At 47.5% G+C, this 15,731-nt stretch overlaps 1 protein-coding gene across 3 annotated transcripts in view; it reads right to left on the bottom strand.

The window, feature by feature from the left end:
- The window catches only part of Reph (Regulator of eph expression), a 194,153-nt gene extending 179,189 nt beyond the window's left edge, over nt 1–14,964 (bottom strand). Inside the window, exon 1 of one of the 3 annotated variants that reach the window (XM_037418334.2) lies at nt 14,344–14,964. In XM_037418334.2, coding sequence (XP_037274231.2) covers nt 14,344–14,412 — 69 coding nt within the window. In that variant the 5' untranslated portion in view covers nt 14,413–14,964. Of the gene's footprint in view, nt 1–12,828; nt 13,024–14,343 lie in introns of those variants that run through there. The other 2 variants (XM_037418335.2, XM_075867628.1) reach the window with 2 other exon arrangements.
- Between the last annotated feature and the right edge of the window lie 767 nt (nt 14,965–15,731).

The raw sequence follows: 15,731 nt of genomic DNA, 5'->3' as shown, positions 1-15,731 counted from the left end.
GTGAAATGAAGCTGCGTCAGTTTTTTTTTTTTTTTTTTTTTTTGCATCGTACGTACGTTCTGTCTGCAGTATGTATGTACGGGGACGCTGATCAAGCAAACCACTGCGGCAGCGTAGCACGAGTGGTGCTGCGCTGAAATACAAAGACCACCCATGAACCAAGATATATGTGCACGTTGGATACCATGTACTGATAATCCTGATACGTTAATTTTGATACCTTATACTAGCATGCCCCAAAATAATATTTGTTTTACACATGAAAGCGTAGCCATTACCGATGCTGATTATTTCAAGCCGACACCGGCAAACGCAAAAACAAACTGTGCGTTAGGCGAACTAAACGACAAGTAAAAATCGAACACATTTCATACTTCTCTAGCAAGGCATAAATTCCGATGTTAATATAGCCACGGCAACCGCTGAAAAAGAAGCTTGCCGCATCGGTTGACAATAGAAGGCTAAGCTTCCGAGTAGCCCATTGTTCGTAACAATAACCCTGTAGTTAGCACAAATTAAGTTAAACAGAGGCATCTCAGCATCGAGTATTCACCGCGACAGTATCTTTTATAACTATTCAGAGGCGCAGGTGAACGTGTCCCCGCAGAAATTTTGTGGACAAGGCAGCTTTCCTTTATACGTAACTGTTTATATTATTAACACTTTACTTTCTTGCGCCATTACTGCCTTTTCCTACCCAGCTGTTGACTAATCCAAAATAGTGGGTGATACACATTGTGATAATTTATTAGAGGAATCGTCTTGACGTATCACCTTTAAACAGAAAAATTACGGTATCCATATATCAAGAAAAAACAGTTTGTTTAGAATTGCGCAAACAAGATATGTAAACGTCAATCTGATATTGTCGAAACGGAGAAGTATAAGATAACGAACTATAAACAAATGCTACACGCATTGCAATACACAATTAAAACAAACATAGTAAATTACAGCAAACTAACAAGACAGCTAGGCGGATTAAAATTAATCCGAAGTCTCTCACTACAGCGTGTCTCTAAATAATGTCATTATTTTGGCACGTAAAACCCCCAAAACAATTATCACCTTTTAACCGCCCATATATAAGCAGTGCGAAACATTTAGATGAACTGATACTACGTTGATGAGTTCGGTACCTTGTTTCGGCCATTGTATATATTGCCTTTTTGTAATCCTTTGCTTAACAAATAAATATGACAGATTATTTTATATACATAAGACTAATTAAAAGGCTTGTGCGACGTCCCCAAACACACATAACCAGGTAGTGTGATATTCTGATCTAGATTCACATTTCTTATAATTCACCCTGATGCAGAAGTGCTAGCCTGTGCCACACATGCATCTTCAAAGTAAGGGCTATATATATACTCCAGACTTGCTTCATACTGTACCGTAGTGAACTTGATAGGTCTATGTATTCTTCGCGTTAATGACATACCACGCAAGATTACCCGATGTTGTGCAGTAATGAGACATCAACTGACCGACATTAGCGATGGAGAAATAATGGGGCAAAATAAGCAGGGTAAAATCGGTTACTGCTTTTTTTTTTTGAAACCTTAAAAAGTTACTTTCCACGATTGTTAACGGCTAAAGTAGTTTAAGTAGTAACAGTTTTATAAACTCTAGTAACAGCAAAGGTAGTAACTGTTTAACTACCCTCAACGTTACTAACAGCGCTTACTACCAGCGTGATCACATATGTGACAAACCATGACCACCCCGCAGTTAACCAGAACTACTACCTCATTTTTTTAACAGTGTACAGTACAGACAGCGAAAGGAGGCAGTACTGCTGCGCCATTTGTTTTCAGCCCACCTACACTAGCACGCGGAGTATTTCTGTCGACTTTTATCATTATTTTATTGTTATTGTCAATGCTACCATTCGCATGAGACACTGTGCTGGACACAATGCCTCCACAACGTCCGCGAGAACGAAGACCCCGATGCCTGCATGGCACACTATCCGCGGAGGGGAAAAAAAAACGCAGGAAGGCCGTCAAACAATAGATGCCCGCGCACGGGCATTAACCCATCTCGTCCTCGTACTTTTTTTTTTTTTGTCGTCGTCGGCATTGCCTTTTGTTGGGTAACACTCGCGTATCGTATGACGAAAGATTAACAAAAGAGTCCGCAGTAGTCTGCGCGGCTACACTGCGAGCAACGTCCGGCGTACAGGTACGTCGCGAAAGGGCATCGACGGCTCACGACCGAGTCCCATTATACCGTGACCGCGATTGAGGTGGTCACACGAAATACGGCCCGACTTGTCTGACAGCGCACGAAAAACTAACCGATATTCCTGGAAATGAAAGAATGCAAGCCAACCGCACAGTACGGTTCATTGACAAAGGGCTACTGACATGAAAATCGTCCTTCTGAAAGAGATGAATTTTCAGTATGGTTCTTTCAATAGGTATAACGTTTGTCGCTTCTTATGATACTTTCAGTACAGATTTTTATAGGGAAATCTGTTACGAGTCACAAGTCAGGTCTCGCAAAGCGCTGCAGTTGTTCGCCACCGCCGGTGTCCATAGCCACATCGCGCGAAATTAGAAAAAAAAATTAGTACCAATAAAACAGTGGGGCTCGAACTCGGGTCCGCTGGGTACCAGCCCATTATTCTACCACTGAGCCACGCCAGTGCTTGGGACCTAATGGTAAACTTGCCATAAGCAGGCTTGATGTCGGGGAAGCAACTGCGTTAATACGTCTTATAAAGCGTTTAAAAACAGCAAAAGAACCAGCAGTCGTCGCACAATGCAAATAGCGTAGCGAGCGGGTCGTCGAATGCTCTCACCAAAAAGCTAGTTTTTGTTCAGCTATTAACTGTGGCACTTAACCACTTCATGAATAATACCTCATCAGCTAGTGCATGAACAATTGGCACAAAATTTCTTGCTAGCGTTTAGCGGACACCACTCTCCTCAGAAGAATGACGAAAAACAGCATAGCGAATGCCAGCCTACCACACGAAATTTTTTATTAGTAATTCCGTAGTGGGCATCAAGCAAGTGTTCTTGCAGCAGCTACCCGTTGAGTTTAGGAAAGGCTCTGAAAGGCGGCTCTTCTAGCTTTCGCCGCGACTGTGCTCCGCCTTCCGCTCAGGCCAGGCGTTTCGCGCGCGTGTGTGCGCACGTGTGTATCGACTGCTAATTCTTGTAACCTTTTGCTGTATTGGACCCATAACTGGCCGCTTACGCTATGGGACCAAATATCTGTATACACACTTTTTATATTATAGCGGAACCGTTTCTCCTTCAGATTGATGGACACGGACACGAGAAGGGACACCACAAACGCCTTCTGCACAACGGCAGAAAAGAAAGAAGGAAGTCGGATAGTTGGGCTAGTTGGTGATGCATTATGGGCAGTAACAGTGCACGAACTCACGGGACGGGACACAAGCAAGCGCTGACTCTCAACTGAAGAATTGAATTATACAAGATATCTGAACACATAAGATAAACATACAGAACATGCGCAGAAGGGCCAGCGAGGGGCCATGTCGCGCCTGCGCAGTTACCCGCAGCGTAAAATTGTTGATGACGTCGACATGGCCCCTCGCTGGCTCCTCTGCGCATGTTCTGTATGTTTATCTTATGTGTTAAGATATCTCGTATAATTCAATTCTTCATTTTAGAGTCAGCGCTTTTTTGCGTCCCGTCCCGTGAGTATGTGCGCTGTTACTGCCCATAAAGAAAGAAGGCTCGAATATTCACGCTCGCATGCAATGCGCGAACTTATCTAGTACGCGGCAGACTACGTGAACGATAAGACATCTTTACGCAATTTAATCGGCGGTTGGCTTACCTATCTGCTACCGTTATTAGGGGCAAAGCTCCTAATTGGCGTGGCTTGTGCATCCCCCACTGCCGTGCGTAACCACCGGTAGCACATACCCGAGAGTACGGGTATGTGCCGCAGCGGATAGACGGGTATGTGCCACAGGAAAAGGAGACGATAGTGCGACTACGATCGCGATGAAAAGATGCGAGATAGCGGTATTTTGAGTGTTCACTAGATAAATAGATGGACGGACGCAAGGATGGTCAGACAAACAAGCAGACGGACGAATGCACAGACGGACGCAGAGACGGACGGAACCAAGAGCGAACGAATGGAAGTACGCGCAGTCGGACGCCTCGCCCCACTCATCATTCACTGCGTGGGTTTGCTGCGATTTTTCTAATGGATGCTTCGATCATCAGACGCGTTTCTTCGTTCCTATGCCGGCACTAAACTGCGAGTGTATCAAGCTTCGGCACACTTTTCAAGAATTTCATCTTCGTCAATTGTTATGGCAGGCGTTTGTGGTGTCCCGACTTCCTTCTTGCGTCCGTGTTTGCACGCTCCGTCTCAGCTTTAGAATGAACACGAATACCAACTAGCTCCACTGTGGTGTTATTTTCTAATACGATTTTGCTTTTCGCCATGTAAGCACTAAGGAGCCTAGAAAATGCCCTAGTATGCGTGAGTGCGTTCTAACGAAGCAACTACGGTATGCTTTTAAAAGCTAGTTTCGCTTGTACCGTCAAGCCACAACCAGACCCCGGTATGTGGCTTCTCAGCTCGCGCAAGATGTGTCGTTCCCGCGGCAACTCCGCTGCGTTGCGTTGTTGGTGACACAAGCCATTATTTTGAACTTTTTACAGCGAAACCTGTTATAAAGTGACTTTTCGGGTCACGCGAAGTTGTCGGCCGCCGGTGTCGGTAACCAAATTAGAAAAAAAAACCTTGCACCAATGTAACAGTGGGGCTTGAACCCGGTTTCGCTGGGTGCCAGCCCAATATTCTACCACTGAGTTACGCCGGCGCTTGTGACCTGCCTTAAGCAGGCATGACCAAGTACCAATGGCACAGTGGGGCTCCAAACCTGGTCCGCTGGGTGCCAGCCCAGTATTCTACTACTGAGCTACACGGGCGCGTGTGACTTGTTGTCAAACTTGCCTTAAGTAGGCTTGATGTCGCGGAAGCGATTGCGTTAATACGACTTATAAAGAGTTTTACAACAGCGAAAGAACAACCACTCGTCGCACAATGCGAATAGCGCGACGAGTGGGCCGTCCAATGCTTCAAACCATCACAAAAGTTTGTTCTTGTTCCCCTATATTACCTGTGGCGCATACCCACTTCAGCCATAATTCCTCATCATCACTGCATGGACAATTGGCACAAAATTCATTTGAAGTGTTTAGCGGATACCATGCTCCTCAGAAAAATCACGAAAAATAGCATAGCGAACCCCAGCCTACTACCCAAATATATTTATTAATAATGACCTAGTGGGTATCAAACAAGTGTGCTTGCAGTAGTTACCCAATTAGTGTTTTGAAAAGGCTCGGAAAGGCCGCGCTTCTCGCTGTGACTGTGATGCGCCTTCCGCGCAAGCCTGGCGTTTCTTTTCCTTTGTGTGCGTGTGACGCGAAAGCGGTAATTTTGAATGTTTAGCGACCTGACGTTGTCACAACGAGGCATACTGATTCGTGAAGTCACCAGAATCGATACTGAGCCTATATCAGCAGTTTATATCCGAAGGTGTACTTTGAGAAAATAAGTTTTCGAGTCAAATATATATATATATATATATATATATATATATATATATATATATATATATATATATATATATATATATATATATATATATATATATATGAGCGCTTACTGAGCTTCTCCCTTGCGCGCAGCAGTGCCTAGTGAAAAAAGAGTTGTGTGCCAGAGAATGCAAGCTTGTCTCCGAAAAGAAGTCATGCCTGTGCCACATTCCATAAAGCTATGTCAATGCCCTGCGCAACTTCGTAGAAAGCTATGCTTGTAGAATTGCCAGAGGTTACACGGGGCATCGCACACGTTTGGCCTCGCTGAAAGCAGCCCCAGACGCTACCAGTATTTCTGATACCTTTGCACGTCGTATGTTCATTCTGAAGTAACACTGCCAGTTGCTGTAACGACATATGCGGCATGAAGGCCGGACATATTCATTACTCATTCAATCGAAGAGCGAGGGAGTCTCGGTAGAAGGCTGGGCGTTCCAGCCATGACCTCGTTTTAAAGTTTGCCCTGGGTGTCCCTTTAATGCGAGTATTTTGTCGGGTAGAGTGAGGATAAGCGGCGAGCGACTTGCCCAGAAAGAAAGCCACAAAGCAAACACTATGTCGATATAGTACGAACAGAGACCGAGGCAAATAAGGGTGAAAACTGCCGCGATTCCAAGGCTGACTTCTGGTGTGACGACCGCATATTTCAGCTCTGCTTTCATTGAAGGTGTACTGCGTCAAGACTGGCCACCAGAGTCCCGTGCGAATGGCTCCTGTGCGCACAGCAGCAGAGGAAAGCGTGAGACAAACGTACTTTGTAAATGCGACACACAGCCGCAGACGGTACAGTATCAAAGAAGCATAGTTTACCGTAAGTGTGATAATGGGTTCAATGAATAGCGTCTCTGCACTGTAAACGTTCGTTGCGGAGAGCACGTTTTAGTACGGTGGGATAGCGTTCACGAAGCGAAGTTGTGACGCTGGCGTCGCCAAGAGGAGGGTTAATGCGTTAAAACAAATGAAGATATACAACTGACTTTGTGCGTGGCAACGTTACTACTTCTTTTTAGTATTAATAAAGGTAAATCAATATCAATTTGTTTACCCCGATTGTGTATTAACCCTAACGCTAGAAATGAGAAAGCACGCTACGTTATCCGCAATAATAATAATGGCTCGTAGAAGCTACCTGAAGGCGAGCGAAACAGACAAAGTCGTTTGCTACGAAAGAAGTGAATGTCAAAACCAACGCTAAATCCAGTTCGAAGAGGGCCCCATGTTGTGCGTACGTTAACAACGGTAACGTTAGATTTAAAAAATCTCGCCATTGCGCTTAGCCCGCATGCCTGTCTAGTGCAGTACAACAGTATACGACTAGCGTAGCGCTTCCCGCAGCTGTCCCTCGTTGGCACGACCGCGAGGAACCCTACGTCGGAACACTCGGGCCTGACAGGCGAGCACAAGCTATCCGGAAGGTGTCCAATATCCAAGCCAGAAGAACACGCTACGCCCCCTCGTCGTGGCCGATTCCGCGGTGTACAAACGGCGCTTCCTCTGCCGGATGCGCCTAACGTCGAGGCCGAACCGACCCTTCCAAGTCCGTGGCGGCTCAATATCTCATATCCACGTCGCCTTCCCCGATAGGGGCGTTATCTGTGGGCGGTCACTCCGTGTGATTGGTCACACTTGCGGTGCCAAGATAATGATTCTGAACAACCACGCAATGGCAAGAGAGCGACCGTACAGGCGAGCACAAGCTGTCATGACCTCGACATGATGACCACTTTAATGGCAATGTACTTGCGCAAATCTACTCTTGCAGCTTCTTTGCGCCGCTACCAGGGTTTTATGCGTCATCAACACAATCCGAAGGAGTGACAAAATAAGGAATTGGAACGGGGGTGTTTCTTCAACGGCCGCTATCGAACTCGCAAACGTAATAAAGATTACATAAAATAAGCCATCAGCTCAGCCAGAGCGACTCCATTCCACCCCTGTGTGCCGAGCGTTGCACGCCAGTTCATTTTCGTGCAGCCGGTGCCATGTGCGCATCTTGTTCCAGAATAGCCTTTTTGTTTGTTTTTCATAGCCGCAGTTCCTATAGCTCTGCTTTCAAGCAGGATTGATTGATATGTGGGGTTTAACGTCCCAAAACCACTATATGATTATGAGAGACGCCGTAGTGGAGGGCTCCGGAAATTTAGACCACCTGGGGTTCATTAACGTGCACCCAAATCTGAGTACACGGTTTCAAGCAGGCTATTCCATTCGTTGTACATAAAAGAAATTCGGTGCCACACCTGCTCGAGATGGACACACCCCTTTCTATGGAATGTACACGGCCTAATGTTGCACTGCCGCCGTCAGTTATGGAAATTATTGGGTGAAAGTATTCAGAGAATACATCTGCATCGTAAGAAAGTTTTGGTTGACAACTGATTCCCTCCTTCATGAACCAATCGCGAGCTTACTTCCTCATGACGGCACGAGAAAAGAATGCTGGCATCGCTGATTACACCGAAAATGCCGGTCACGCACAGGAAAGAAAACGTACCCGTTATTCGTATTTTCTGTGGTTTTTTAAAAGAGTACGTGCCGAAAATTCGCAGTTTGATTGCGTCAAATGAGAGGCCAAGCTCTCAAGAACAGTGGCAGTGTACTGCTTAGGGCGAGTCCACATTAATAAAGTTGCGTTTTTAACAGCTAGTTTAGGTGACTACTGTGCCCGGACGTCACAACCCTGTTTCACGTGCTCACGCAAGATGAGACATTTCAACGGCCGTTTCACGCTATGGGTTTGCTGGGGATGAACAAATGGCCACTACCTGACGCCCTCCTAACTGGTGCGTGAAGTGGCCAGAGTGATAGTACTGTAGCCTGACGTCGAGATAGTGACGATGTCGGTAAGTGCGCCACGGGAAAAGAGATGGATGGATGGATGTGGCTCTACCCTTTAGATCGGGCGGCGGCTAACGCCACCTAGCCGTACTACTTAGTTAACTAACCACTAGATTTATCTTTTTTTTTTCCCTTTAAATGGTGAAGTTGAGGACTGGTACTTTGCAGAGAAGGGTTTAATTTTAACTCGTGCCTAGGCTTTAGCCACCAATCAGATAACCTTCTTTTAGTTAATTCTGCCCACTTAAAGTCTATTTTGCCCTCCCTGTCTCTAAACCCCAGTACTTTGAAAAACTCTACGCCATCATCCTGAGCTATAGGGTGAAGCCCTTTACAGAACATTATCAAATGTTCGGCCGTTTCCTCCTCCTCATCTCCACATGCACTGCATACCTTGTCTACCCCTTCGTATTTGGCCCGATATGTCTTGGTTCGCAATACTCCCGTCCTGGCCTAATTTGAAGCTTGAACAGCGCCCTTTTTGTATGCATATTTATATGGCACAGTAAACTCGCCTTCAAATAATGGCGTCATACCCCTTTGAATTGTATTCAATCGTGGGAAACCTATCACCCTAACGACGTGTCGTTGCTGTCAAAGCGGCGAGAATGAGCCACGCGCTACAAGCTCGTTTGAAAAGGCGGCGAGCGATGCAACCCGGCTCGTCTGATCTCGAAAGTCCGCTGCGGCCTCGCAGCTGATAGCCTACGTTCCGGGAGCGGGGAAGGAAAAATGAAGCCCGTGCCCGCTGAAGCATGCCCCTTCGATATGCCGAACCGCAAAGACATCGCAAGCGAGCCCAATCGCGTCAAGACAGTCATTCTTGCGCACAAGTCGGCTCGCTAGGATAAAACCCGACCCTCGCACGCGTGTTAGCGCAGCGTAAATGGACCCGAACACAGCGGAGATCGCCGAAATGGGGGTCAGTGGCCTCCGGAGTTGTCAGTAGGAAATCGCGGGGCCAGGTAAATTCGTAATAATTTGCAAATGGCGCCAGCCAGTGACACCTACGAATCTTGCCGCACGTGACGTCATCACCGCTGAGCATGACCAGGCTAGTCTCCTGAAGGCCCATTAGGTGCGATAGTGGAGCACGATTAGTTCGTGAAAGTTCAACGACTTGCGTGATATATCGTTGCTGCGGTGCAAGCTTTGCAAGCCCTGAAACTACGGTAGGCCGAGATAGTCGGTACGGGTGTATCACGAAAGGCAAATGCATATGGCACACTGTTTAAAAAAAAAAAACTGCGCGAACAAAACGGAGCACATGAATAGGACGACACAGTACAAGCGCTCTAAAACTACCTTGTACGCATACGTCGATGTTTCATTGAAGGGAATATAGAGACGTTATTCGGGTCCGCCAGCAAGTGTCGAACGGCTCTGTGTCATGACGAAGGTTGAGTGTTGCATTACCTAATGTATCCGAAATAAACTGGCGGAAAGCCTCCCGGAAAATTCCGACGAGTGTCCTCGCATTGCGCACCTATCAATGCGGACCCGCTCATCTCGTGCATCAGGACGTCAATGGGGAGACAATACAGTTTCAATTACTGCGGCAACTCCGTACCGCCAATAAACCAGGGGACGGAATGCACAGGTTTTGACAACACGTTGCAGTAATCAGAAGGCCTGCGCCGGCGTACGTGGCTTAATTCGCGCCTTCATTTCACTGCAGCGTTTTACCACGTCGCGCTCAGCAAAGAGTCCTCTTACGTGCCAGTTAACCACTGTGACATGCAGAAACAGTAGAGCACTTAATTTTATATGTTCGTTCACCCGATATGGTGAAAGTTATCCCATAGTCCCCATCCCCTCCCCACTTTCCACACAAGCGTGGCTGCCGAAAAATAGCCCTGCAGTTTTTGCGCATACAACCACGAAGATTTTTTTTTCTATTTATTTTTTTTTCAAATCTTCGATACAGCGGGTGTAACTATCTCGCCTTGGGGACTTCTCGTTCTTTGTTATCGATCCTTTCACAACGTGGATAAACGTCGCTGCCTAACTATCACACGCGCGAAATTTACGAACACACACCCACAATTACGATCAGGCACATCAGACAGCTCGCCCCTACACGGGTTACGTGTCGGCCCGATCAAACAACGTCCGCCGATTATCTCGACCGGAACGACAGCTGCTTCCGGGTTTCCCAGCTACAGCAGAGAAACGCTGCTTGCTTGCTGAGGAAAACGCAAGCTGCAGAAACGATTCGACAGGCAAATCCCGCCTCGAGGCAAGCACCGATGATACTCAAACGCCTACTACAACATTAATTCGTGTAACCAACATCACAAAAAGCTGCCGAACACCTTGTGTGGCATACTTGGCCGTATAGTGGGCTCGGCACTACCCATTGCACTCATTTCAACCGAGCTCGCGGTTCTGAATACTGCCTTCCAACGATGGTGTAGCAACCCGCCCGTCCTAGACGCTCAGATGAAGCGCTACCAAGTTCAACGACGACCGTATTTCAATCGGGGTGATATCCGAGAACAGTAGTAATCCAGGCGCACGTTCGAGAATTCCAGGTGGCAAAATTATTTCGCGATCCCCCGCTGCTGCGTGAATGGTTTTGTGGTTTCCACGTGTCAAGCAAAATAACTTCATTACAAATAAGACGTAGCCGCCGCCCATCAAGCAGTGAACCACAGCCCAAAACGCGACTTGGCGAGCGGGAACAGAGTGAGGCTTGCGATTAATTTAAAATCTGTTTCGGTATGACCCGCTCAGTTAAGTTCGCCCTCGAGCCAAATTACACTCGCGTTTTCGCGGTCAGCTGTCTTTCGAAACGCGTCGCTGGCAATCGAACTGATATGAGTTTTATTGTACGCCCTGTTTTAGTGTACGTAAATCTGTATCGATTTCCACATTGATCAGTATTGGCTCTATATGTGCGTTGATGTGCAACTGCGATAGCTAAACCACCGAAGCATTATCTAATCACTTTAGGGGATGTAATAGAAAGCAGGCCAAGCAGGAGGACCATGTACTGCATGTTGACATTCCACTGCCTAAGCGTGAAGCAATTTTCCAAGTTCCGAATGAATGCTAATGTAAATACATCTACAAAAATTTTGAAAATAAGGTTAGTAAAACTGTTTGTTGTAGAAGCTTCTTCGCTGAGTTCCACACCAATATAACCACTGCGTGTCCCTCCATCATCTGTGACACGAAGCCAAGTAGCTTAGCGTCCCGAAACCACGATATGGTTATTGTCGTAGTAGAGGGCTCCGGAAATTGATTAGATGAGACCGTTTAGCATGCAATTAAATCTGAGCACACGGGCCTCGAGCTTTCCGCCTCCAGTGAAAAGCGACCACCGCGGCCGGGATCGCGATATTTGGGTGAGCAGCCGAACACCACCGCTGAAACTGGGGGAATCATCATACTCTAAAACAGCTTACACTGTATCACAGGCGCCCCAGTTGGTACCGAGTACGATTGGCCCGATTTCGAAACAGCACACAATGAACGCACGCAAGAGCCGGCGTTGAAAGATGGGGCACGGTCCGTTTCGAAGAGATAACGCCGTCCCCTGGCATGATGCGATGACCTTCTCTTCAGCGGGACGAAAAATAAAAAAAAAAGGAGGAAGAGCAACGAGGAGAGTAATGTTATCCCCATCCTACGCGGGATTAAGTTTCACTTTGTTTTCACCTTCCGAACGGCTGAACAAACGAAAGCAAGCTGCTCACCTCCCAAATTTTCCAATAAATGTGAAAGACAAGTGCAAGCGATCCCTGAATGCTTTCTCTTTCATGTTCTAAACGGGGTAGTGCAAAATCGACTGCGGTACGACCGCGATCAGTCATGACATTTTCAATCACTGGCGCAAATGGAGGGATAAAAAAAATGAACTCGTGTAAGTTACCTAAGAACAAACATCCGATGAACACACTCTTATTGTCTGCGTGTGATGAGCATGCATACATATCCCGTAGGAAAATCTAAGAGTGCGATGAGTGTTGCCAGAAGAAACAACCTGTACCCGACGATAGGCAAGAACATAGCAGAGGCGCTTCAACAAAAACGCAAGAGTCATCGACGGAAAGAGATTCAATAATAATAATAATAATAATAATAATAATAATAATAATAATAATAATAATAATAATAATAATAACTGATGCGGTTTTACCGTCGCCAGACTACGATATGATTATGAGAGGTGCCGTAGTGGAGGGCTCCAGAAGTTTCGATACCCTGGGGCTCTTTAACGTGCAACTAAATCTACGTAGACTGGCCTCAATCACTTTCTCGCACCACGCGAAAGCGGCCGCCGAAGCGGGATTCGGTCCCGCGACCTGCGGGTTAGCAGTCGAGCCCCGTAACCACCGTAGAAGCGAAGTCACACAGTATGTCGGAAAGGCCATACCATGTTGGAAGGTGCGGGATCGAAAACGGGCCGGTACGGCGGAGGGGTGGCTGCTAGGAGTCGACAAATCGAGGGCACAGCGCGGAAACAGTGAAGTCCCGCCGCATCACATCACCGACGACGCCAAGTCCACCGCGGCCTCGCCGACAAGGACCACGAACGGTGAAGGCACGAGACGAGAGGACAAGAGCAGTCGGAGCGAACCCGCCGACGGCCGCCTACAGACTGCGCCCCAGTGCTACGACGCCGGTCAATTTGTAGCCGCACCACGCTCATACAAGCATGCACAAAAGCAAGGCAGCGCACGCGAACGAGAAGAATAACACGCGCGGAAATGAAGCGCTAACAAAAATACGGAGCCAGTGCTCGCGTAACGAGTGCAGTAAAAACGACGACACAACGGTCAGCCGTCTAGAAATGTCGTTCTTTCTGCGCAACCTCACCGAGCGCGTGCGAGTCTGTCGTACGCTAAGCTAGCTGTAGCGCAGAATTACGTACCCAGACGCCAAAAAGTGGGATTGAGAAAAAAGCCCGTCAGAGACAGTCCGGAATTGTTGTTAGGGAAAAAACAATGCCGAGAACGAGTTACGTACACAGCGACCTGGACTACACGAATATTTCGAACAGGGAGGCGAGGATTTTCGGCGAGTAGACGTGCCCCAAAGACACGGAAAGTTGCTACGGCGGCAACCCGGCCAACGAGCGTTGTTTGGCGTTGGCACACGCTGCAAATATTTCAAAGACCGGCGATCAGCCAGAAGTATTTCCGAACAGTAGGGACATAGCGTTCCCAAAACACGATTGCAATTATGAGAGACGCCGCAGTGGAGGGCTCCGGAAATTTCAGCCACCTGTGGTGTTTTAACGCTCTTTTAAATCCAAGTGTCCGGGCCTCCAAATATCGCCTCCGTCGAAAATTCGGCCACAGTCGGACACGAGACCAACTCCCCGATACATATTTTTGGTATGTGCAGAAATACTTTATCCGTTCACCTAGAGCGTTTACTCGGCTCAGAGAAGCGCCGAAATCCAACGTTGACTATTGAGCTAGCCGGCAACGTCGGCGATTCTTAACACAAAGGGCGGATTGCCGCGGTCTCTTTGCGCACACACCACGGCCAACCTGTAAAAAAAATTACGCGATGTCTCGGTGACCCCGCCGATGAGGCTCGAAAGCTTTTAAACCAGGTATGAGAAGAAAAAACAAATTCGGTAACCGATAGCTCCAACGTCACAGACATGAAAATACCGGTTAACCGAGGAGGACACCCCACGACCAACCCAAACCTAATGCAACACACATCAGCGCAGACAGATCATTACTAATTACAATTACTTCAGAAGCATCGCTGCACAGAGTGCAAGGTAAATTAAGCCGACCCGAATAATCTAGGTAGGTTAATCCGGTCAGAAAGTCTACCTGTCAGCCATGACTCTTAAGGATGGTTAGGCCTAGCACCGGCGCCGGCTCCCAGCCCGACGTCGAGGGAACAAAAATGAGAAGGGCGGGCTTACCTTCGTGTGAAATGAGTTACTCCCATTCAGTTCTGGTGTCCGGAGCTTATGCGTCAGATAACTGAGCATTTCAACAAGGGCCTGATGAGTGAGAAGCACGGCAAAGGGCGGCAGCAGACGTCGCTTTTATGTGTCGGTTGCGAACAACCGAAAATTTTCCACCTGACAGCAGACGACGCGGGAGAGCCTCGCACAGCGAAAGCTTGGCACTCGACGCACAACACTCGCTTCACACTCAGCTTGAAATCCTGGTACTTGGGGATTGAGGAAGCTCCCAGTACGTTTCCGGGGAGGGTTCCGATCGTTGGACAGTCAGACAAAGGAAGACGGTACGCCTTCGATCGCCCGCTCACGAGCACTCCGTCCCCATCTCGTATCCGAGCCGGTAATCCACAGCTTGCGCGCCCATCGCTCCAATATCAGCTGAGGTCCCAGGGAGCTTCCCGACTTTCAACCACTGGGGGTGTTTTTTTGAGGAAGTCCGGCAACAAACACCAATTTTACACCTTTCACTGAAAATTCAACCTTAATTATTTCATTATTACTGTTATAGAAACGTTTATGTTTCTCATTAGGGTCATTTGATCGAAACTGCTATTAGTTATTACGATAATAGCAGCCGTTTGTGAAGGTGCAGTCACTGCCGTTCTCCCCTCGAGAGAGAAAAAGTGGTTGGACCCAGCCTCGCCACCATTGGCGGAGTTGCGGTGACGTCAACGCAAGCAGCGCCGACGAAACGGCTGGTTCATCGGCGGATCTGCCGTCGCCGGCGCTGCCAGCGCGTGCTCTACGCGCCGCCGCAACGCGGACGAGTTGCTCTTTACGCATGCTTCGGCACGGCTGCGGACGCCGGCGAGAGCACCGCACCGTACGTGCACCATCATTCATCTTCATTCCGCTTCCGTACCGCTCGGCTGCATGCTTTTCTTTGTGCGTCCAGACGATGACGCCTTTACGACCTGGAAATGAAAATAATAAAAGACAAATGCGACAAATAAGCAAAAGGCAAAGAGGCGTAAAAGTGCCGCGGCATGACCGAGCTAAGATGGCAAGGAAAATTCTGTGTCCTCGTCATTCGCTGACACGGAGGCTCCGTAGATATAAATCAACGACTGTTTTTGCCTAAAAAAGCAGTGTCGCTGCTCTGTAGTGGATTTTTTTTTTCAGCCTTCTCTTCCTCTTTTTTTGCGCTTGTCACGCAAAAAGCCTCGATCCAACTGAAATTGAGAAACTCACCAATGAAATATGGTCTTACTTCATTTGGCATTATCTTTCAAACACAGTGAGTGGGAAAGGAAGCCCGGCTTTCTCTTTCAATTCACAGCAAAAGATAATTTTTCTGCAAAGAAAAAACCGGTTCTTTAATTGAAGAAGCGTAATGCAACAAT

The sequence above is a fragment of the Rhipicephalus microplus genome, chromosome 6 (genome assembly GCF_043290135.1).
Source record: "Rhipicephalus microplus isolate Deutch F79 chromosome 6, USDA_Rmic, whole genome shotgun sequence".
NCBI lineage: Eukaryota > Metazoa > Arthropoda > Arachnida > Ixodida > Ixodidae > Rhipicephalus > Rhipicephalus microplus.
The sequence above is the reverse complement of the archived record's forward strand: the minus strand, read 5'-3'. Positions and strand labels throughout refer to the sequence as shown.